Source organism: Fopius arisanus, unplaced genomic scaffold (assembly GCF_000806365.1).
Source record: "Fopius arisanus strain USDA-PBARC FA_bdor unplaced genomic scaffold, ASM80636v1 scaffold00066, whole genome shotgun sequence".
Classification (NCBI taxonomy): Eukaryota; Metazoa; Arthropoda; class Insecta; order Hymenoptera; family Braconidae; genus Fopius; species Fopius arisanus.
In genome coordinates, this window is record NW_011887805.1 from 191,889 (window position 1) to 215,188 (window position 23,300).

At 38.6% G+C, this 23,300-nt stretch overlaps 2 protein-coding genes across 4 annotated transcripts; both read left to right on the top strand.

The window, feature by feature from the left end:
- The first annotated feature begins 1,485 nt into the window (after positions 1-1,485).
- Positions 1,486-23,223, top strand: prage. Of its 2 annotated transcripts, XM_011309321.1 has the most exons (7): positions 1,486-2,281; positions 5,875-6,114; positions 21,555-21,778; positions 22,136-22,322; positions 22,385-22,570; positions 22,656-22,835; positions 22,925-23,223. In XM_011309321.1, exons 1-7 carry the CDS (start codon positions 2,164-2,166, stop codon positions 23,149-23,151), a joined length of 1,362 nt encoding a protein of 453 aa, XP_011307623.1. In that variant the 5' UTR covers positions 1,486-2,163; the 3' UTR covers positions 23,152-23,223. The 2 variants fall into 2 exon arrangements, with proteins under 2 accessions (XP_011307623.1, XP_011307622.1); XM_011309320.1 differs by lacking the exons at positions 21,555-21,778; positions 22,136-22,322; positions 22,385-22,570; positions 22,656-22,835; positions 22,925-23,223 and adding an exon at positions 10,086-13,924.
- On the top strand, positions 18,890-21,453 carry mRNA-cap (mRNA-capping-enzyme). Of its 2 annotated transcripts, XM_011309319.1 has the most exons (4): positions 18,890-19,117; positions 19,267-20,244; positions 20,315-20,450; positions 20,529-21,453. In XM_011309319.1, exons 2-4 carry the CDS (start codon positions 19,337-19,339, stop codon positions 21,255-21,257), a joined length of 1,773 nt encoding a protein of 590 aa, XP_011307621.1. In that variant the 5' UTR covers positions 18,890-19,117; positions 19,267-19,336; the 3' UTR covers positions 21,258-21,453. The 2 variants fall into 2 exon arrangements, with proteins under 2 accessions (XP_011307621.1, XP_011307620.1); XM_011309318.1 differs by having other exon boundaries at positions 18,890-20,244.
- Positions 23,224-23,300: the final 77 nt, after the last annotated feature.

The following is a 23,300-nucleotide window of genomic DNA, read 5'->3' on the forward strand; positions in this document are numbered from 1 at the left end:
TTAAACAAATATATCCTCAGGATGAGATTAAAAATTCAACACTCCTGAAAGACCCTTGAATTTCGCAGAAATAATAATTTTTTTTATATCATTTATCTGTGGAGAGCCATTCAGCATTGGAAATTAATTATTTTCATGGAAATTGAATGAGTGGACAATTGAACAAAAATATATAAAAAATATTATAGCTCGTGTGGATCGAATGACAAATCAATACTTTTAGGTACGTTGAGTAATAAATGGCATGCGCCGAGAAGGGAAATTCTTTTTTCGTGTGAACTTGACCTGTTGGATTATCATAATGACGGAGTCGAGGTGAAACACTCGGCCTGATATGACATTCGGTAATTTAAGGTGATTCTGAAGGATAACTGCACGCATTGTCGCGTGGGATATTTATTTAATGTCAAGAGGCGAAATCACGCGACATCCACATTTTTTGATACGTTGTTTTATCCGGTAATTTTTTTTTTTTTAATCTAGTAATTGTTAGTGCCCTTGGAAGAATTCAGGTATTCAGGCAATCCCGATAGCACGAATTCTCTGATCTAGACTTCATGAAGGAAAATCTGATAAAATAATGAACGGGAAAAATCGAGGTGATAAACAAATGTAATCGAGCCGATTTGCCTCCGAACGATAAAAAATTCCGGGGAATCTCGTTTTTTTTATCGAAGTCGTATCACGCAATGTAAACGTAACTGATCCCCTCAATTCTCATTATAATTCACTGTAATTGATTCTATTGCATTGTTATGAGGCATCCGCATTTTGAAATCAGACCCGCAGGTGTTATTTCCGTGGGGAAATTCTAGGAGAATTTCTAGTGGGTTTATCATCACGTGGAAGATTAGATGAATCATCTGCTTCGTTCTAATCAGAAGGCTTTTCTGGGAAGAACCTCGTGACATTCGGAATTCCTCCGACATGAGGAAAATTTTTCGATTTCCATTAGGACTTCCCCATAATATTCTCATAAAAAAATCATTACCCAACGGATAATTCAAAAATGATAATATGGATTGAAATAATTGAAATGATAATCAAATCTTTCAATTTCTCACCAGAATTTCCTCATAATATCATAGTCACAAGATTAGATAGACGGATAATTAAACCCATTAAATTAAAAAATTGAATATTAAAATAATGATGATAATTCAGATTGAGAGTAACCAGAATTTCTGCCACTCAATAGTGATTGAAAAAAAAACATAAAATACAATAAAAAAATGTTATAAATAATTGCAAATCGATGAAAATACTCGCGACCACTTGCTCCAACTATTCCCCCTCAATTCCTCCTCAATTCCCCCTCAATTCCCCCTCAATCCCCCTCCAAAAAGAAAGAACCGCAGGTGCAGGCGCAATTGAGGAGTCCCCTGGGAGGGGATATCCAAGAAGAAGGGGAAAATAATCAGTAGTGGGGGGTTATCGCCGGCATATAGAAGGTATATACCGGTATTCCCCAGTGGTTCATACATGCACGCGGTCATAAACTCATTGGAGTTCATCGAATAAACGTGAGGACTTCCACGAGATCTAGAACTCAAAAAACCCTTCCCCAAAAATAAAACCAAAACAACCCCGAAAAATCAGGAATAAATCCGGGGAGTAGCCGATTAATTGGGACATCCAGGAATTGTCCTGGAGATCAATATAAACTCCAGGGTAGGGGATAGATAAAAATTTGATGATCAGCTGATATATAATTTGAATTTGAATCGATTATTGCCTGGGGGAGAATGGACTTGGTGATATTTGAAAATGATTATGAGTCGTGTTATAGTGCGTTAACTGTCAAAAGTGCAATCAGAGGGATCGGCATCATCAGCGGTGAATCAAGACGTGGAGGTTCGGCGTCGCGACGCTCGGTGCGCCCGCATCGTTGGAGAGACTAGCGGAAAAATCTATCTCATCATCTCGTTGAAAATATTTGCTCCGTGGTTTTGGATGTCTTGGGAGAAGTGAAACTGTCCAATAAGCAGACACACGTCTCGTGCGAGACCCGGAGGAATCGCGCGAAATCCTCATCGAGGAGTTATTTTTTATTTGTGGATTTATTGAATTAAATTTTCAGAGTGCAGTGGTGGGACTGTTCTGTGAGGTTGTGAAGAGGTGTGAGATAATTAGTGATCGGTGGACAAATTTTTTTGGTGAGATATGGAATTCTTCGGGGAGAGGAGTGTCGACCTCGTGGTGGTCGTCTCATTTGTGCTTGGCGGGCTTGTCATACTTGTGGCATTTATATTTCTACGAACCGGCACTCAGAAGAATAAATGTAAGATTTTTGTTTAATCACCTCGAATGTACGTTGATCGCAGAATTGTCACCCTCAAGATGCGATTTTTATTGAACGATTTGGATGAGTTTTGGGGTATTGTTCTTGGTATGAGTCATGGAGTAATTAAAATTCGGGGACAATTCCGTCTCCGATTTAAGTGATGAGTACATGGTTAATTAAGAGAGCAATAACATGGAAGAGGCTTTGGGGAATTGTATGATTCTTTTGTCTAGTCATTGATTTGCGAGATGATGCAACTGGGGATGATGGAGCAGTCGATTTCAATTGATGAATCAACGATTTTTCTTGAGGGGATCGAACGATGTGAGAAATTTTATTTGGTTTTAGTCTTTTGGTTTTTTATGTAGCGTCTTCTGGCGTTTTTGAGAGGCACCTTTTGGCGGCAGATGTGGCCCGAGGGACGCAGCATGGGGCTCATTTGGTCCCTTTGAGAACAGGAAGACAAGGATGAAATTACTCAGGGCTTTGTGGAGTTGAATTTCACCAGTGAAAGACAAAGAGAGAACACGTGTACTCTCTACTGCAGACAGAAAAAGACAAATGTGAAATGCGCGTCTTCCAAGTTTCAAATATTCTTCGTCCGGGGAATTTTCTCATAATTTAAGTTTTTCATCTTGTAATATCATTTAGCGATTCCTGAGGCGCATAAATTTATAAATAATTTTTCTTTTCTTATAATTCCCGAGGAATTACTGAATTAACATTTTAATCTGTAGAAACATTTCAAATTTCTACTACTAAATCTTCAATTCATCGTCAATTGCAAAAATATATATTTTTAAATGAGAATTAATTATTCAACAATATTAATATTTATATCGTCCAAAATGGCGACGAAGGCAATGCACCGGTGAATTATCCCTCCCATTCCCCGGTTTTAGTTCTTTTTCTTGCACTGAATGCGAGCGTAAAAATAAACTCGTACGGTTTTGTTGTATATCTGCCGGCGTTCTCGTCCTCTCTGTACTGTAATGGAAGGGGTAGGAAAAATAGTTGTTGCACACGTGTAACTGAATTGCACGTGAATTCACCACAGACAATTGTCTCTCGAGTGAATTGCATCTAGAGTCGAGGCGCCGCCACGTGTCTTTCATTTTTTCTTTCATTATTCCATAAATGAAAAATATTCACAATCAATTGTTGTTGGTTGTAATTGAGAGTCTCGTACTCAGGTTTTTTTCATTTGAAAAAGCCATGCGTTTGCGATTATTTCTTTTCACTCTTATCGTTAAATAGGTCAAGGTTTTCATTGCAGAATTAAATGATTCTAGCGATAATGATAGGCATCGCAGTTATGTCTGAATTAGCTACTGGTTATGATTATTATTCAAGAAATTATCGCGATTTTATTTCTGCCGTGAGAGATTGATTGGGGACGATTGCAAAGATCTATTGGGATTGGGAAATTTTCCGCTCTAATTAACGCTTTTTCGCTCTTTTAATTATCATGGGCTGACAGAAACTTCGAATTTTGCTCATAATTCTAAATTCAGACAATAGTAGAGCACATGCCTCTTTATTTGCACAATTTATTACCCCGGAATAGGCTGGGAATTTTTGTGCTGAGCGCCTATCGGAGATATTTTTCGTTATCATATTCAAATATAGTGATATCACTCAAGGTTTAAAAACGTGAATCACTAGAAATTCCAGAAGAAATTGCCTCCGCGCAAATCCTGAGATAAATTAATTATTAATTAATTATTAATTAATTATTAAATGGATCTCAAGCTGCCATAATCATGCAATTATTTCCCAAAACTCTGATGAATTGAAATAATTTTATATCGATCTCTGAATTTTCATGAGTCAGGAATTTATTTTTCCAGATAATTTGGAAATACTAGACCTCGACTTTGAGCAATTGAAGGCTATGAGTACGCAAACAACCGATGAATATAAATTTTGGGAATGCAAATGTCTGGTCTCGTCAAACACAATGAATGAAAAATATTATTGCACGAAAATGTCAGAAAACTGATATACACAATGGATATTTCTCCAGGTGTAATGCCATTCCGTATTTTTATTCCCAACTTATCACTTCTCATAAAAGATGAATCGCTGGAGGCAATGGAGATTCAGAATAATGCGCATCAGCGATGTTACAATGTTTTCGCCGCCTGTTTACAAACATAATTCAATAACAGAATAACATTTGTGTCGCTGTGAAATTTTTTCACATTTTTTTGGAGACGGTGTGACGCACTCCCCTGTTTTTACAACAAATTATTTAAAAAAATTCTCGAGTGACTCCCATTCAAGAAGTTGACTTCGATTTTTCCCTGGCATGTAGGTCATTAGCGAAGTCCTGAATAATTTCAACGATTATTTATTTTCGTCGTGATCTGGGCTGCAGATAAATTCACCCCCTCGCATTAATTTCATTCTCTCGTTTCTCTATTTCAAATTGTCAATATTTCTCTTTGAAAATTCTCCGGTGACACGTGACACTTGATCAGCGAGAATAAATCCAGAAAAAAATTCCTGAGGTTCTGGATAATGACCTCAACTTGTTGAGATTCTCGAGCCAATGAACTGACAATATTTCCATATATTATCCGTTCTTTATTTACACAATTGTTTATGACGGTTTCTATTTGTTATTCATACAAACCTCGCGAGGGATTCCGTCAGAAAATTCTACTTACATCTCAGTATTTCAAAATATAGGAAAATATGTTTTTTTTTATGTAGAATCCAGAATTAAAAAATTGCGTCATGTTAAATAGGAAGACAAAAACCCAACATTTGCCCAGATGGTTTATAAAAAAACAATAGTACTCCCCAAGAATAAAAATTCTACATAAAATTGCGTCGCAGATAGCCAAAAATCCAAATCAATCCAGATCATCACGTTTGCACAGTGAATCATTTCAGAGGATTTTTGTCTTGCGACTGGCTGAAAATATGGAAGACAATGTGGCAGTTAAAGTTCATTGAAATTTCCCGGAACCGACAATGGGTCGTTTAAGGGTAAATGACGTGGCTAGGGCTCAGGTAGTGGAGAGGTACCGAGGGAAATGTTTCCTGAGGCATGAACAGTCCGTCATCGGATCTTCTGAGACGCAGTTTTTGGAGTTCCTTTCAATTTTTCTTTCTGCACTCATTTCGGGTGGAGTTGATTATGAAAAAAATACGTGGAGCGTGACAAAAAGGTTGAGGTACCGAGAGGAACAGTAATTATAGTGATTCACTGAAATTTCAACTTTCTCGGGAAAACGGTAAACTCGATTATTGCACTGGATTTTATAATTTTGTAAATACAGAGGGATGCGCGCGCTTATTTGCAAAAAGTGGAGAATTATCCATTACGAATTGTGGATTTTGTTAAATAATCGTAGATAAATCGAATTTGTCAATAGATATAATAAAAAAAAGAGCGACAAGGGCTCAAACAAAAAATAATGAAATAAACGTCTGAAAAATATTGAAAATCACTTCCTAGTTTCTAAACCGAAGGCTCTATTTTTTCCCGGAGGCCACTGCACACGAGCCTTGAATCTCTCAAGCCACAATTTTCCAATCGATTGCATTCCCCCAATAATTGTTAATCTATTTGTTTACAGATGTCAGAGACAGAAAAAGTCACGTGGAGTCGGAGAATAGCGAGCCAGTGACATCGACATCTGCCAACAGCCAATTGATTCCACCTGGTGGTGGTAAAAGAGCAAAAAATAAAAAGCGTCGTGAGGCCCAACAGGAGTTCACACACTCGTGGATGGTGGGTGCACTTAAGGGTCACACTGGCCCTGTCCTCGACATGAATTTCTCCAGTGACGGCAAGTTCCTCGCAAGCTGTGCCGAAGGTACGTCATTCACCTCGTGTCTCACCTTTTTCTTTGGATTTTTTTTTCCACTGCATTATCATTTTTATTAGGCCTTCTTGCTGGTTTTTCTGTTTTTTTTTTAAACACAACATTACCCTGTCCTTGCTCATCTCTGCCTCACCTTAACCCAGAAACAAATTCGTGGAGGTGAAAAGGATTGACAATAATTTCAATCAATTTTTGAGTTTTGGATATTAAAATGGATTTGGGGAGTTGTTGGTGATTATTCATTACGTAAAATGTTTATCAGTTATGTGATTCGTTTTCCGTGCGGGCGAATTGTATTCTTGCGATTAAATTATGAGGAACATTGCGGTCCAAATTGTCAGTACGTCTAGTGAGAAGACTGGGGGTTTCCCCTCCGTTGAAGCGAGAAGAGGACTAATAATCTCATTGCTCACGGTTGATAGGCACTAATTTCGATGTAGGTCGTACTCAAGAGAGAAATCGATCGTTCATTTGATGAGGCTGAGGGGAGGGGCCCCTTTGCTAGACATATTTTTTACAATTCACAAATAATAGACAATAACCAACACAAATGCTCCATTAATTAATTACTTTCACCAGCCGATAGTAATTAAAACCTACAAAAAAATAAATAGGTAATTGAAATGAAGAATAATATTGCCAAAAAATCGTGAACCTCCGGTGAATCGTTAATCCAGTCTTCAATAGAATCTCTGATATTCAATTAAAGATTTTCCGAAAGTTTTCGCGATGAAAAAAAATTCATACATTTTTCGATGGAATTAATACATGATTATCTCGATGGGTAGGGGAGATAGCGAAATTTTTTGCTATATCTTTTTTGTGGAGAAAAATGAGATCTGGAGAAAAGGTTTTTATGAAGATTTTGATATCTTTAGTGGGTTCTGAGAGAATCCTCGAAAAGCATTCCCCAGCGTTGGTGTGATGAAAATCCTGGAGTGACTCAACACCCAGTGGTCTTGAGACTGTTTCAATGCTCCACTTGTCCCGCCCGAAAAAAATTTCGCTATTTCATACCCCCACGTGCATTACACGGTTTATAAACTTCGGTTTCATTATCCATTGACCGACGAAAAAATTTTCCCCAGTAAAAATGTCAGCTACACGAGACAGAAAAAATAATAAATAAATGGGTTAATCGATGAAGACAACAAGCAGATCAATTGATCACCAATTCGAGGATAAAACCCGAAAATATGGGAGGTCAATTGAAAAAATGTGGAGTACCGGAAATTTCGTATTCCGATAAATTTCCGCCCTTTTCTCAACGCTCCAGATACCGCAATCTGACCTCATCCTGTCTCCACTCGAAAAATCGAGTCCTCAGCTGACCCCAACTTGACCCACTGACCCCACCATCCCCACCGAGATGTTGGATACCTCGAGGAAACCATGGAAAAACAGAATCTGAAAATCCTGGAGGTAGAGAATCGCTGAAATACTTCACGCTCTCGACCCCAGGGTTGACCCATCAACTGGTCACGAATCTTCATTGTCGGGGAAAAAAAAAAGAGACATACGTCGGAGGAAGTGAAATGAGAGGGGAAACGGGCAATCCCGGGTCGAATACATGGTGAATCGTAAGCATGAGTAACGGGAGCGAGGAGTGGGTTACTGTGGCTCTATTGCTCAGTAATACTAACTCTTTTACCTTTCGTAAGACCCCGTTACCCTGGCAGACGTATCTATTCGAAATTCCCCCTGAATCCACTTTGTCTCTCGTTTACCTCATCGCATTCATTTTTTCTCAAAGGAAATTTCACATCATTAAGCAAATTGAGTGAACAGTGCAACGAGGAAAATTGATCACTCAATTTTTATTTTAATTCGGATAGAATCAATTGGAGAGAAAAATATTGAATAGACATAACTCGTTGAAATTACTATTTGAATTTATTTGAAATATTTGAATTGTGAGGGGATTTCGAGAGGAACGAGTTGTCGTATGAAATTAATTGTTTTATGAGCCCCAATTATTTCGTTATCTTTCTAAATTTCGAGATATCAAAAACTGACCTCGAAGTGAGATCGTTTCACCTCGTTTGATGAATCCACTACTGAAATGTGTGGCCATGGCGTACCAAGATAATCGCCATTATTTGCTCAATTCATTCGATTGATAATAATTGAAGCACCTGTCACCAAGATAAGAGAAATTCTATTGTAATAGATACCCGGAGACTTTGTACTGAAACTCTTCGGGTAATCCTTTCAAATCAGTTAAACCACTCGAGGAAAACCGCCGTTTCACAATTGTGGATTTTTCCGAGAAAAAAACAGTGATTTCTGATGAAGTGAGTGAAGTTAATGATTAACTCGAATGCCTCAGACATGACGTGGAGAGTGATAACTGGAAATAATTAAAGAACCAATAAAATTCATTAATTCGCACTTGATTTGAGTTTCAAGGCGGAAAAGACAGAGGAAGAGGAATCGATGGAACGTGGAACTGCGCGCTACTATTGAATAATTAATAATCTTCCGTAATGATTATTTGTTGTTATTATTTGCACGCGCTGTGACGCACGTGTCGTAGACGTCATAATTACGAAATCGCTAGAATCGCCTTGTGGATGAATTCGATAATTATCAATCGCTGAATTTTTCGTTTCTGAAATCATGTTTTCAATTTAACCACTCAAATGAAAATAAATATTATTCCCAATATTGTAAAATCTAGAGGATAAAATTTGAATCGATTAAATCCTGAAATAACTCGGTACTCGGAGATCGATTAGATTTAAACAGAAAGTTTGATGCCCAACAAGCAAAAAATAATGCTCATCATCGTTCATAATTCACGAGAATTTCTCGAGTATAATAATAATGCAATAGCGACAGTCACTTATCCAGAATTACGTGTCAGGGAGGAAGTATTTCGCCCAGGCCAGTTAGTCTCTTACCTCACTCATCCAGGAAAAGAGAGGAGAAGAATGAAAAAAAAAAAAAAGGTAAAAAGGAAGGTAGTACAGCTCGACGATGATTTCATAATGATCCAACGGTATTGGACATCCGTGCGAACCGGGATAGAGTCTCATCCCGTTATCGTCGTACCCCCTGTCCCCCTATGAATTTTTCTTTCTCCAATCCAGCGTTTCTATCTCACTTCCAGCCCCACACACTCCTCACACTCCCCACACTCCACACACTCCCAGATTATCCCATGACCAGAATCACGAGAGTCTATATTTCTCCAGCTAGATTGGAGAATTCCCAGAAAGACAACGTATAATCTCATCCAGAGCAATAGCCTGAATGCCAATAAACTCGAAATGCCTCCATAACTTCAGAGAATCGAGTAAGCGTCTTCATCCATTTTAATAAAAAAAAAAAGGCAATTACCTTGAAGTCCCTGGAATAATAAATTCCCCGTAACTGAACAAATCGCTCCATTTCCATCGAATCTGCACATGTCTTGATTCTTCCCACGAATTTCGATGCAGCATATTCCCCAGGGACAAGTCCCCTCTCGATCCATCTTTCGTCACGATGAAGAAAATCCCTCCCTCGGTGTTGTGACAAGTCAACATTAATAACTATCGCTGAATCAGCGTCTCTTTCCTCAACACTGAAACAGGCCTGTGTCATCACATTTCCCGGACTTCCTCGAAGCCGGACGTCAAACTATCTTTACCCTCCCCACATCGCTGTTTTATTTGTCACGCTTCCACATCGAGTTTCACTCCTCCTTCAATCCTATCGCAGTTCGGATTTCCCCAGGTTAATCTAGTGAATCCCGCGTCGATCTTACCCCTGAATTAACCGACAATGGAGTGTTACCAGAGTGCAAAGCCATTTTACAAAAATCTTGTTTGAAGAGTAATCTGCATGTGTGTCGTGTGCCATCATGCCCTAGGCCTTCATCTCTCTTCTCTTGCCAAAAAGCCAAAAAAAAAAATCCAAAATATAAACAAAAAAAAAAGCGAATGTCTTACCCGTCTGTTTTGTGTGTGCACATAAAGATTGCGGTCTGGTGCCAGAAGACCTGGAGGAGGGAGCAGCCTCATCAGCATCCCCCGAGTCCCCAGTAATGTCAACATCCTCGAGTACAACATCATCATCGAGTATGGAGGAAGCTGCCCCAAAAGAGCGCGACCGTGCCATTCTCAGTCGTCGACAGCGTAAAAATCGTACACGAGCAACGAGAGAGCAGCGTCGTGATCGTGAGGATGACCCTGAGGACGATACAAATCCACCACCACCACCACGTCATCGTCATCATCACAGATTGCAGCAGCACGATCGCAGGTACTTAACTGAATCACCAACGAGATCGTCAGACTCAGGTACATCAAACAGTGCTAAAAATATTCGAAAACAGGAGAGCGCAGGGAAAAATCGAAATACAAGTGAAAGTTCGGGAAAGAGTGAATCAAAGAGCGTGAACCAGACCTCGAAAATAACGGGCGTTGGTGGTAAGAAATCACGTAATTCAACGGCTAAACGTAGCCATCAGCGAATTCAGCTCAATCACTTGAGTGACGCTGACCTGGCAACACTACTCCGAAGATACGCCCTCAGTGGAATGGAGCTGGTGCATCTTGGCTATCCCGTGGAGTGCAGTTATTACCCAGGATACGCTGTCATATTGAATCATCATCCGATGGGCCATCACAACCGCAACGATCAGCAGCAGCAGCAGCATCATCACCTGGACGTTAATGCCCAGGAGTTCGTACCCAGCACTAACTCAAACAGCGGTGAATCAGAAATAGACAGTGGCAATGGGAGTGGCTCGTCGGTGGATAATTCCGATCTCGAGCCCGAGAGCCTCTCAGACAGTGATAAAAGCTCGGACATCGTTGAGTCATCGTCCTCATCCTCATCGTCTTCGGATTACTCTGAAAATACCAGAAGAGACTCGACATCGACACCTGACACCTGGGGACCACCAGAATCACCATCACCCAATGCTGTTGAAAGACCCTGTGTCAGATGCACCAAGTGCTTTTACATAAATCGCACAACTGGCCACTACATAACCGATGAGCGATGCACCTATCACTGGGGAAAATTGAGAAATGCCAGCATAGGGTACGAATGGGAGTGCTGCAATGGACGTGAATCCGCACGTGGATGTACAACAGCTAAAGTACACGTGTGGACTGGTCTTGGTCATGGTTTCAATGGACCCTTTACCGGTTACGCTCGTACACGACCTTCTCGTGTTATACCACGTGACGGTAATTACGGTGTTTATGCACTGGACTGTGAAATGTGTTTCACAAGACGCGGTCTGGAATTGGCAAAGGTCACTGTCGTGGGAATCAATGGTGATATTGTCTATGATACATTGGTCAAACCCGATGACGATGTGCTTGATTACAACACGAGATTCAGCGGTATAACTGCCAAAGCACTGTCAAGTGCTACTAAAACACTCGCCGATGTACAGAAAGATCTCACAAATTTTATTCACGCTGAGACAATACTCATTGGACACGGCCTGGAGAATGATCTACGAGCCCTCAAGATACTTCACACAACAGTCATCGATACCTGCGTTGCATTTCCACATTATCTTGGTTATCCTTACAGAAGTAGCCTTAAAACACTTGCCAAGAGACTTCTTAAACGTGAGATTCAAGTTTCTAAACATGACTCCGTTGAGGATGCCAAAAGTGCGGTTGATCTTATGCTTAGGAGAGTTGAACTCGATCTTGGTAGAACGTGAGTTTCGAGACACGTTGTGGACAGTGTTGAGTTCCATGTGAAATCTGTGATATATATATGTATGCATCGCCATCATCTACCCTTCATTTAATCGAAATGAAAAACTGCCCGTTGTTGGAGTATTCTCTGATGATCATTTTTTTTTTATCATCCCCTGTTTTATGCATATCTGTCGACTCGTGCGTTCTTTTTCTGATCGAGAATTCACTCGTGCTAACACGTGATACATATCGATTGTTATGTGAATTTAACACGTATTTTTTTTTCATGTACTTATGTGGTGTGTTCAGTTTTAAGGAAATGAAAACGAGAAAGTGGATTGTGCAAAATGACAGATGGGTTTTGGTTCTCGGGGTATTTTTCCCCCTTGAAAATTTTCCAGTGTCATTTCCCCCCTAAAAAATCTCAAAACATAAACAAATTGGTACATATGATGGAAATATTTACTTTGCATAATATTTTCATTTCAATTTCCATCGAAATTCTTTGAAACACTTCGGGGAAAATTATTTCCAGAAAATTTTCAATAAGAAAAATGCCCCGGGATCCCACAGATTTTATCATATCATCATTTTCGTTCAGTAAACTGTAAATATGGCATCGTATTTATTCAAATATATCCAACGAAGACACGCGGTATCGATGTATACAAATCTCATTGATGAAACGCTTTTATTTCATACGCATATATTTTTTCATTGAGGATGCTTTCACCCTCTAATTGTCAAGGCAGAATTATTCATTGGAAGAATGAGGCCCGTGCTCATGGGCAATGAACCACATAACCGTTACGCTTTTTCCCCGGTTGAATGTGAATAATCAAGGGTTATTCCCTCGAGTCTCGATTTTACAATTGATTTATTTTTCCACAACTGCATCTTCAATATGAATCTCATATTTTTGGAAAATCGTTATATTTGCTTTGAGGTTTCGCTGTTCCATCGGTCAAATTCGGATACCGAGATAAATCAGATGGTTATGAGTATTCCCGGCAAAATAACTGGGAACGATAAAACTCATGCCACAAATACTCGTGGAAGCGTCAATTATTGTCGTCTGATAAAGCTCAGGTGGATATCCGTTGAATCAATAAATCCAAATGAGTATTAACATCGTTATTTGCTGTCTGCGTGCTTCAAAAATAATTCCTCGGCAAATGATATTGAAATATTAAAAATAACCAGACGAAAGAGAGAAGTCATTTCTCCAGATTGAAATGTTTCTGTGGGTAAATTAATCTAAATGTGTGTGAGTTTTAATCGAGTTTAATTACGATTGATCATTAAATTTACTTTTGCGTGAAGATTTTTTCGTTATTATGTCATTACTTTGTACCGTTAACGTTAAGAATTTATAATTATGATCTTTGATCTTTCCAATGATTTCAAATGACTAGTCGAATGAACTTTGCACTAAAAGTTATAGTACAGCTGAACATTTCACAAACGCTAAGTGATGCGTAGAAATTTCAAAATAAATTCAATATTTTTTGTACCTCGTGCGGTAATTCATGTTTTTTCACCGGGTATCGAGAAAATTATTTGGATAATTGTACTGCTGATTTCTCAAATCGATATTTCCCTCGGTGATTTGCGGGTGATGGAGGTTTATTATTTACTATTCTAAGATAAGATAAGGTATCATGTACTTTGGAGGCTGTTGAGTTGTGAATGAATTAGCGAACTTCGAGTTAACGATTTATCCTTGCAATTAGCGGGAGGGGTGAGGTTTTTTAATACGTAATGAGTGACTGATTGTCGCCTTCCTACCCACAGGAACTTTCTCTCAACTCCCACCTATCGTTATTTCTTTCGTTTCAACCGCGAGAATTAACTGAGAGTATCACTTGTCCTCGGAAAAAAATATCATTGAAGATTAATATCTCGGAGAATTCAGATTTTGCGTTTTACCTGCGGTATGTATATGTCAATACCCCGTGCGATATAGATAAATAAATTTAGAATAAAATCTTAGATGTAAGTGATGTTTGTAAGAACGTGCGCAAGACTTGTGAATATTTTAAGTTTATCAAAAACATTTGATATAAGATTTGGTCTTTTTTTTGCACGTGGTACTTGTGGATCATGCAAGTCAATTCCACGTTTATTAATACATTTTATACTTAATATACAAGAATTTATTGGATTTATTGGCACTCATATTCCCTCGAAATTCTCACTCCCTCTTTTTTTTCTTTGCTTTTATCTACTTTCAGCTGTTGGATGTGTCTTAACTGATCGGACGAGTCTCCGCAGTTCTCTGTCGCAACGTGAATTCCATTATAAATGATAATTCACCGAATTTGGTGATAACTGCGTGGTCGAGGAGAAAAAAATACCGAATCAACGAAACTCGTCTCATTTACGCAATTTAATTTACTACAATTTTATGTATGAAATCCTTAACTCGGAGACGAGTTCTCTGATGGATTACAGATTGAAGTCGTACCTTCGCGCAATTTCTCTCATTAATTTACTTCTATCCTATTCTCAATTTAACACTTGTCTAACGAACTCCTCAGAAAGCCGTAAATGGAGTTATTAAAAATACAGGAGATGGCTGTGTTAATTGATACTGTAACGCGGGTCAGGGACGGCTCAGTGTTTGGCTTGTGCGATGAGAGTGTAAATTTAGTCGCCATGGTCTCGGGTTCAATGAACTCCAATAGAACCTTCAAAAAATCAACTGGTAAAAAAGACACTGGGGAATTCTGTATTCAAAGGACATTCATTACACATGGAAGTCGAGGAAAAATTACCTCCCACGGGACTGATGAGTCATTCATGACAGATCGAATATTTTCAGACTTGGGGTTTCAATGAAATTTATTGCAATTCATTTTATTTCATAAAACAATCATCTGAAAATATTTTTTCTCATTAAAAATATCAGAGTGAATCAATTCAACAAATTATTTTTAATTATCAATAATTTATGAGGCTATCAATATTTTTATTATTGATTCGAAATAAAATGGGAAGAGCTGCGTTTTTTTAAAATTTGATTTTCGATATCAGGGTGGAGAAAAATGATAATGACTGAAAAATGAAAATGCAAGAAGTGAAACTGAGCCGAATGCCTGGGGATATATCTCCGGAACTAGGTCTCAAACTAGGGCACCTCAAGCATCGTTATAGATTATATTCCCACATATAAGCCAAGAGCCAAAAAGAAGTTGGTGGCATGAGCTGGAGAAAATCGCAGAGGCAAATGCTAACTCGAAACAACTTTCTTTCTTGGATTCACAGCCAGTGGCTGGGACTATTGATACTCGGGACGATCCAAGAGAACAAACATGAAAACGACGAGTTTAATACGATAAACTTTCTCCTTGGAAACGGTCACGAGGTACCTTGGAAATCACCAGGATGTCTCTGTACACCCACACGTCTTGTAAAGAGCGAAATTATTCTCATTCTTTCTCCACTTAAAATTACATCAAGCACAATTATTATTTAAATAATTATACATGTACCAGAGGGAAATTCCTCTGGAAAATGTGATAAGATATTCCCAAGAAAACTGGAAAAGCTGGAGAAATTTAATATCAGAGGTTCCACTTGACCGTATTTTTCGCAACTCTTCAGGAATATCGGAGAAATATTTTTTTGTCCTGTTTAATGGATTGTTCTCTCTTATCTAATGGTAAATCCTTATTGCAAATAGCAAACAAGCCTATCTCCAGTACATGCGCATCTTTGTTTCTGCCTCTCGGGGTTTTAATTTATACCAAGGATAAATTGTGGATTTTCCCGCACATACGCCCCTCTGTTTCTTTCTCACTTTGCTATTGTTTTCTGACGTAAAACCGAGATAATACCACATTATTTCATTAAATTATCAGTTCTTCCTGCTACAAAGGAAAAGTTGGGAGATTGTTTTGTTAATATTCACTGAATAATGTTTTTGTTATTGAAATCGTGTTTTATCGCTTTCTGATTGGGCACGTAGGGCTCGATTAAACTGCGGTGACTAGAGTTTTGAAAAAGTCTTGCGGTGAATATTTGCAAAAGAGTTTGATTTGCAAGTCGCTGCAATTTCCCTCATTTAATATGCAAATAAATACTGTCTTCCTGATTATTTGGATTTGGCACAAGTCTGACCGAATGAATTGACTCCTCGTCGATTACAAAACGAATTTAACTCAGTGTTTTATGTTTGTGAGGCACGAACCCCGAGGTGAACGTTAGAAATCATTGATCACATAATTTCAGTCACGATTTTATTGACGATTAAAATAGTACTTGAGATTTTTTAATCAGAGGTGTAGCAATTTCCTAAAAATACCTGTTTAAAAATAACAAAAAATTAATTTCGATAGTAGTGACTATTTACTCGTCTCTAATTGTAAATAATTCATTGTCACATCTACGAAAAAATTTCCGATACATTGACAAAGTCATTAGTAATCGATTAGTCACGAATTAATGAACGATTAGAAGACCATTATTCGTACAAATATCTTCCGTTTGAGTAAATTATCGATTAAATGAATAATTTCAGGAGAGAACCGGATAAATGATATAAAACCAAGAATTAAATTAACAACTCCAAAAGTGGAATTTATTTCCTCCATTCCTATTGCGTCTTATTGATGTTTTGATTGAATATTGGAATGAGTTCTTATCAATGTTGTCGTCTTCAAGGTATTTAATGAAATTTTTTGTTGATAACTAGAATGTCAGAGTAATGACTGGTGAAAGTAGTGTTCACTCTGTAATTTCAATGATTTTTAAGGCTTATCTGGGGCGAAAGGCATCTCTTATCACAATTACCCGCAAAAGCCGCATTAACAAATAAAATGAAAGAAGAATGAAAAATAAGAAAGCCACCACACCGGATGGAAGACCCTCTAGGTTTTAATATAGACGTCCTTGGTACATAAATGCTCCCATCGACGCACTTGGGTGTCTCCAACATTCATGATCCAAGAATTGTGATTTTGCATTAAAAACCGGAGATGTCATCCCAATAAATACCTGAGATGGTCCCCTCAATTTGCCAGGTGAAAGCCAATCATCAAAAATATCAAGGCCATTCATCATTCGGCTCAGTCATTCCTCTCTCATCAGACGTTTATCTTTTCAGGGAGTCAAAGTGCAAAATTTCAAACTTCTGTCTTTCTACTGGGGAATTACATTCAGAGTTGAAATTATTTTTCCCGTCCATTCGAAATTTTTTATGCTTGTTAATTAAATTAGTTGTAAAGTTTGTAAATAAAATAAATAAAAATCACCCTAGAGTGTGAAAGACAGGAAAACGTGGGGATGGCGAATTCCGACTGTTGAAAAATTTCGTGGAAAAATGAAGAAATTAATTGAATTATATCCATTATATATCCATACATCCAATTCGTCTGACAGTAATAAATCTGGGTTAATGACTTATGCCCATCATAAAAGTGAACTTTCTCTGTCAGTAAAAAAGTCATGTAAGAGTTTTATGAGTAAATATCATTAGCTGAAGACATTTGAAAAAATCGTGGAATATTCCACTGGAGGTGACAAAGCAGTCGGAATTATTTGAGTTCGTAGTTTTGTTGAGATGACACGAGGCCAACGGTAAAGACCTCTTTACAAGGTCGTTCGTCAAACTCCAAAGGCAATTGACCCCCTACCATTCCGAAATTTCGCCTTGAATAGTTATTTACACTAAACTACCGACAATTATGTGGATAGCATCACAAATTCATTGATTATAGAGAGAGATTACGTCATGCGAATAATTCAATTTATTCAAATAACCAGAGGTACAAAATTGCCACGAGATCAATAGATTTTATTTATTAGACACCCCTTGAATAATAAATAACTCTCACCCCAAGAAAAATTTGAAATTCCGAATATTCGAATTATTTTAAATCGCGAATTTTTGCAGATCTTCAAGTTTAAAAAGATAATATTTAAAAATCCGTTATTCACCGGTGAAGTTTCTCCGTCGTTATGGAATAATTGAAGGGCACGTTTTACGTGTAATGAATTCTTTCCAATCCTCTTCATCTCTAACGGTAATGAAATTACATCATTCAGATTCCGTCCCTCCCTGAGGGAAAAAAAACAGAACCCGAGATAAAACATTATTAATATTTTTAATAAATTGGCGAAACCTTGAGGAAATTCGCGCGGTCGTTGAACGTGATATTGGGAGATAATGGAAATATGATTGAGGCAGTCCAATCGTGTGTTTGACATAAATTTATTTTACTCTTTCATCATCTTGATGACATTGTTGTCTCTTGTAAATTTTCGCTCTTCAATTGCCAACTCATCGTCAATATTTGCATTGTGAATAAGACGTTTTGTTTGTGTACCTGATAATTAATCGTTAATATTTTATTAACTGCGCATTGAAATGTTCTATTTGTTGTGATAATGAGAATTAACTAAAACAGGTCTGACATGAGAAAAAAAATTGATTCACGGCCTCTCACTATTTTTCATTGAATAACCAATTGTTGGATTGATTTGAACAATTAATTCATTCCAATTAATTAATTTATCAGACGAATCGAGTGCCGCAACATAAAGTTGCTGTTACAAAATCGTAAATTTAAAGTTGATTACATAAATGTCAAACCTCACCTATTTCAAATGCACTAGTATACATCATTGCGTAATTTTAGAAGCGCAGGATTTTATATTTAGCCCCGAAGTTACGACAAATTTTTCTGTGAAAAAATGAAGCAACAATTGAAATTATTTGGAATTAAACAGAAGTCCATTTTCCTTATTGTTTTCATTCTGTTCTCGATTATTCTTTGGTAATCCCTTCATTCATACCTTGATTTCAATTACATTTATACCCATCAGGTGCTCAGTAAAATCGCTTCTTCATGTACAATTACCAGATGTCGTGACATGTGGAGTCCATTGAAACGGACAATAAAGGGGGAAGCAGATGAAAAAAATTGTCGAAAGAAATAATCGAAACAGTAATTATCGTTCTGATAAAAAATTCGTAAATGCATTTGAAAACGGAAATTTCATCAACCTCCCGATCGATTTAGTGGTCCTTTAAAAAAGCCCGGGCTGCTTTCAGAGTCCCCTGTACTTGACGAATTGTATTAAAATATGGAATACTTCCTGGAGTCTAGCCAGAAAAAAAAAATGTGAAAACAGTATGGTGGACCCCAGCAGCTGTACTGCATTGACAACTACCAAAAGTCCCTCTCAACTCCTCCAGAAATGAGGATAAAAGACTAGTGGCTGTCTCCATTTAATTAAAAATAAAAGAACAACCCCAAGACTTGTGGCGTGAGACTGACTAGACTAAGTGAGAGGTTGACTTAAAGCTGTAAAAACGAGAGAAGGGTACATCACAGGTTAGACCTAATTTCTCTTCCTCAGCAGAGTGATACTGAAGAGATTAAAAAGTTTGACAAAAAATATAATGACAAAAACCACTGGTCTAGTAGATTTCACCAGCAAACGATCGACTAAATGAGTGAATAATCGTGCTAAAATCCCCCAGAGGCATCACAAATTAAAAAATCCGGAGAAGGCAGATCCTGAAGAAAAGGAGTTCCCTGGAGTCTTGAGAAATGAGTAGAAATTCTTCTGACAAGGGTCCAGTGCCCCCACGCTGGCTGCACTGTCCTCGAAAATCCAATCGATTTATTGCGGACAAATTTTTGGCCTTCAAGACACCCCTCTCCTCGGATTATGACTCCCAGGTACCAGAGGAGAATCGTTTTGCAGTGAGTTTCATCTTTGATTCCCTGAAGAACCAGAGGACGAAGATGGGGCTGTGGATAGACCTGACCAACACCTCTCGTTTCTACGATAAGAAAGAGGTGGAGGCATACGGATGTCGTTACCTGAAACTAGCCTGCAGAGGACACGGTGAGACACCATCCGAGGATCAGACGAATACCTTCATAAAAATATGCAAGACATTCATCGCTAAGAATCCCCTGGAAATCATCGGTGTGCACTGCACCCACGGTTTCAACAGGACTGGCTTCCTCATCATCAGTTACCTGGTGGAGACTGAATTCAGTGATGTCGAGGGGGGGCTCTACAGCTTCTCCATAGCCAGACCTCCAGGTATCTACAAGGGGGATTACATCCAGGAGCTGTTCAGACATTATTCTGACATTGCTGACGCTCCACCACCCCCTGCACGACCTACCTGGTGTCTGGAGTACGATGATGCAGGTGTTGAGGACACTGATGAGGTGCCAGAGTCAGGGAGCAGTGGACAAACCAACGGTAACAAACGGAGGCGAGAGTTCAATGCTAAAAATCCAGTGTTCATGGCTGGTGTTCCCAACGTGGAGGTCGTCAAAGAGCCACGAAAAATTGCTGGAATTCAGGCTAGGGTGCAGCAGATGTGTGGATGGGAGACTGGTGGCTTTCCAGGATCACAACCCGTGTCTATGGACAAAACCAATCTCAGATTGCTCCATGAGAAACCGTACAGGGTCTCGTGGAAGGCCGATGGCACCAGGTAATTATTCTTTGGTTTCGGCAGGATGGAACTGAACGAGGGATTTATTCATCATTTTGGTGGTACACAGGTACATGCTGCTGATTCAGGGCGATGGAGAGCTCTACTTCATTGATAGGAATAACAGCGTTTTTGAGATTAAGGGCCTGACTTTTCCACATCCCAGGGATGTTACCAGGCAGCTCAGGGATACTTTACTCGATGGGGTGAGAATTATTGGAATTGTTGGGGAAGAATTTATATTTTATGATATCCAATGGGCAATAATACAATTTTTTTTCCAGGAAATGGTAATCGATAAGGACAAGGGAATAGAGTATCCTCGATATCTAGCTTACGATGTGATAATGTACGATGGTAAAGACGTATCGAAGAATTCCTTCTATCCTGATCGGTACACTATAATTGAAAAGGAAATAATGGAAGGGCGACACAGAGCCATGAAAGATGGACGATTGAGACGAGAACGAGAGCCAATATCAGTGAGAATTAAACAATTTTGGGAATTGACTCAAGCCAAGAGTTTGCTCAGTGAAAAATTCGCCAACATGTTGAGCCACGAGCCTGACGGCCTCATCTTCCAGCCAGCTAAAGAGCCTTACACGCCTGGACCTGCCAACGACGTCCTGAAGTGGAAGCCCTTGTCCATGAATTCCGTGGATTTTAAACTGAAAATTGTCACTGAGTCCGGGCCTGGAATTCTTCCGAGGAAAATCGGTCATCTGTTTGTGGGGGGTCTCGATATTCCTTTTGGGGAAATAACAAGCCTTAAAGGATGCAAGGAACTCAATAACAAAATTATTGAGTGCAAATCGGAGAAGGGACGGTGGGTGTTTATGAGGGAGAGAACGGATAAATCTTTTCCCAATTCGTACAAAACTGCTCGGGCCGTTTGTGCAAGCATTAAGGATCCTGTCACCAAGGAAATTCTACTAGAATTCATAGAACACAATCGCTTCGTAGACGACGCCGATCTCATGCCTCCACCCAAGAGGATGAAGCATGAGAGGTGACAGGCTGCACTCCATTCCTCCCAATCAAAATTGTACATGCGCTCACAATAGAATTTTAACAGTTTACTTAATTTTTTTCTTCGATCATAACTAATTAGCTCTTGTTCTCGATAAATTGTTCATTTTTAGAAATTATGGATCATGGTGATTAATTTTTTTTGTTCATGACTGGAATAAAGACATTTGTAATAGAAAACCTCTGTGTTCTTTTTTTTTTATTAGGATTAGAAATATTTGTGTGGATTTTTTTTAATTGTGTCGAGAACTTGTGTCAATTATTCTTGGATTATTATGCAGATCGAACTGTCCACATCTGGTGCACCAAAGATCTCACGGCGAAGGAGAAAAAGTCACTTCGTGTTAACATCGATTATGATTTGGCTACTAATGTTCGAGTTTCACCGGATGGAAAGGCCTTCATAATTCATAAATCGTTGGGAAATAATATCGAGGTCTATGGGCTCAAGAAGAAGACTAATGGGTTTTTCGTGTCTGCGAGATCGGTGGTCGACTTTACGAAGGTAAATTTAATGAGAGCTATTCATGTCGACATGAAAAAAATTTTTAAATCGACGATTTTACCGAGCAAAAATCACAGAAGCACTCGCCGCTTCGGTTTTTCGTAAATATCTCGTAAAACCAAGGAAATATCAAAATTCACGTAATCACTTTTTTTGCAGCTCTCAATTCGCTCTGCAAAAAAGGTCATAACAAAAAATTCAGTATCTCCCTTAGGTTCGGTGATTCTCTCAAAAAACGTTTACCATTTCATGTAATAGACTGCCGATTTGAAAGTTCTTGTTTTTCCAGTCAAAGTTATTGATTTCAAATGACTTTTATTATATAAATTGTCATCTGTTCGTCATTATACTCCCCAGAAACACGACGAAGACATCGTGGGGATGGATATCGCTTGCAACGGCCGATTTATCATGACGTGCAGTAAAAAGAACGATTTGATTATTTGGGACTTGAAAGGGGAAATCATCGCCACTGTGGACACCTATTTGGGATCGACTTATGCTGCTAAAATTTCACCCTGTGGACGTTTCGTTGCTGCTTCTGGTAAATTAGAAAGATGAGATCGATTTGTCAACAGATTTTTCGAGGATCGATTTTTTTTTCAGGATTCACACCTGACGTTAAAGTCTGGGAAGTTGGATTCACGAAAGCTGGTGACTTCAAGCAAGTGGGAAAGGCCTTTGACCTTGCCGGACACTCTTCAGGGGTCTACGATTTCGATTTCAGGGCCGACTCGAGTCAGATGGTAACGTTCTCGAAGGATGGAACCTACAAATTTTATGACACCAAGAGTAAGATTTTTTTTTGGAAATTAAAGAAATTAGAGAAATTAAAGATAAATCCCGTCATTCGATTCCTTTAATTTTTCACTTGCAGTTGAATTTGAAAAAGGAGAGGATCCTCGTCTTCTGTTATCAGTGGTAACTGGGGAAAATAAAACCCCAGGAAAAGTCGCACTATCACCCAATGGCGAGGTATTGGCAATAAGTCATGACACGTCTCTCTCTTTTTTCTCAACCATCAGTGGAAAAATCGACACAACGATTGAGGATCTTGGTAATTGAAATATCAATTCGAAATATCGAAATGTTAATTCGAAATTGCAGGAGAAATTGATATTAATTGGTCTTCATTAATTTCCTCAGGTTTCGTGTCTTGTCTGACTTTTGACGCCTCCGGGGAATTTCTTCTGGTCGGTGTTGCCAAGCAAATCAAGATATTTAGAAATGTCACAGGATATCGGGTCGCGATTGAATCGGCAAAACGTAAACTAGAGCAAAAACAGAGTTCAGCCACTAAGGAACGTCTCGAGAAAATAATCGCAGATTCCACAAAATTCTTGGAGATGATGGGCGAACGATTGCCCCGATGAAACCAATTATTAATCAATTAATTTTTTATAATGATAATCATAAAGAATGTTTTCCTTAAAAATTGATAATAAATGAGAATTTCAAATATCTGTGGTGATTAATATTTTCATTTCGTTCGGAAATAATTCGGTTCGAGGGCTCGGAGATT

What these genes read in the sequence shown, in the direction of transcription:
- prage (XM_011309320.1), top strand. Translation starts at nt 2,164, where the DNA reads ATGGAATTCTTCGGGGAGAGGAGTGTCGACCTCGTGGTGGTCGTCTCA. An exon ending in CGGCACTCAGAAGAATAAAT is followed by an intron (nt 2,282 to 5,874) that starts GTAAGATTTTTG and finishes ATTTGTTTACAG; the next exon opens with ATGTCAGAGACAGAAAAAGT. An exon ending in CCTCGCAAGCTGTGCCGAAG is followed by an intron (nt 6,115 to 10,085) that starts GTACGTCATTCA and finishes GTGCACATAAAG; the next exon opens with ATTGCGGTCTGGTGCCAGAA.
- mRNA-cap (XM_011309318.1), top strand. Translation starts at nt 19,337, where the DNA reads ATGAGTAGAAATTCTTCTGACAAGGGTCCAGTGCCCCCACGCTGGCTG. An exon ending in TGGAAGGCCGATGGCACCAG is followed by an intron (nt 20,245 to 20,314) that starts GTAATTATTCTT and finishes GGTGGTACACAG; the next exon opens with GTACATGCTGCTGATTCAGG. An exon ending in GGGATACTTTACTCGATGGG is followed by an intron (nt 20,451 to 20,528) that starts GTGAGAATTATT and finishes TTTTTTTTCCAG; the next exon opens with GAAATGGTAATCGATAAGGA.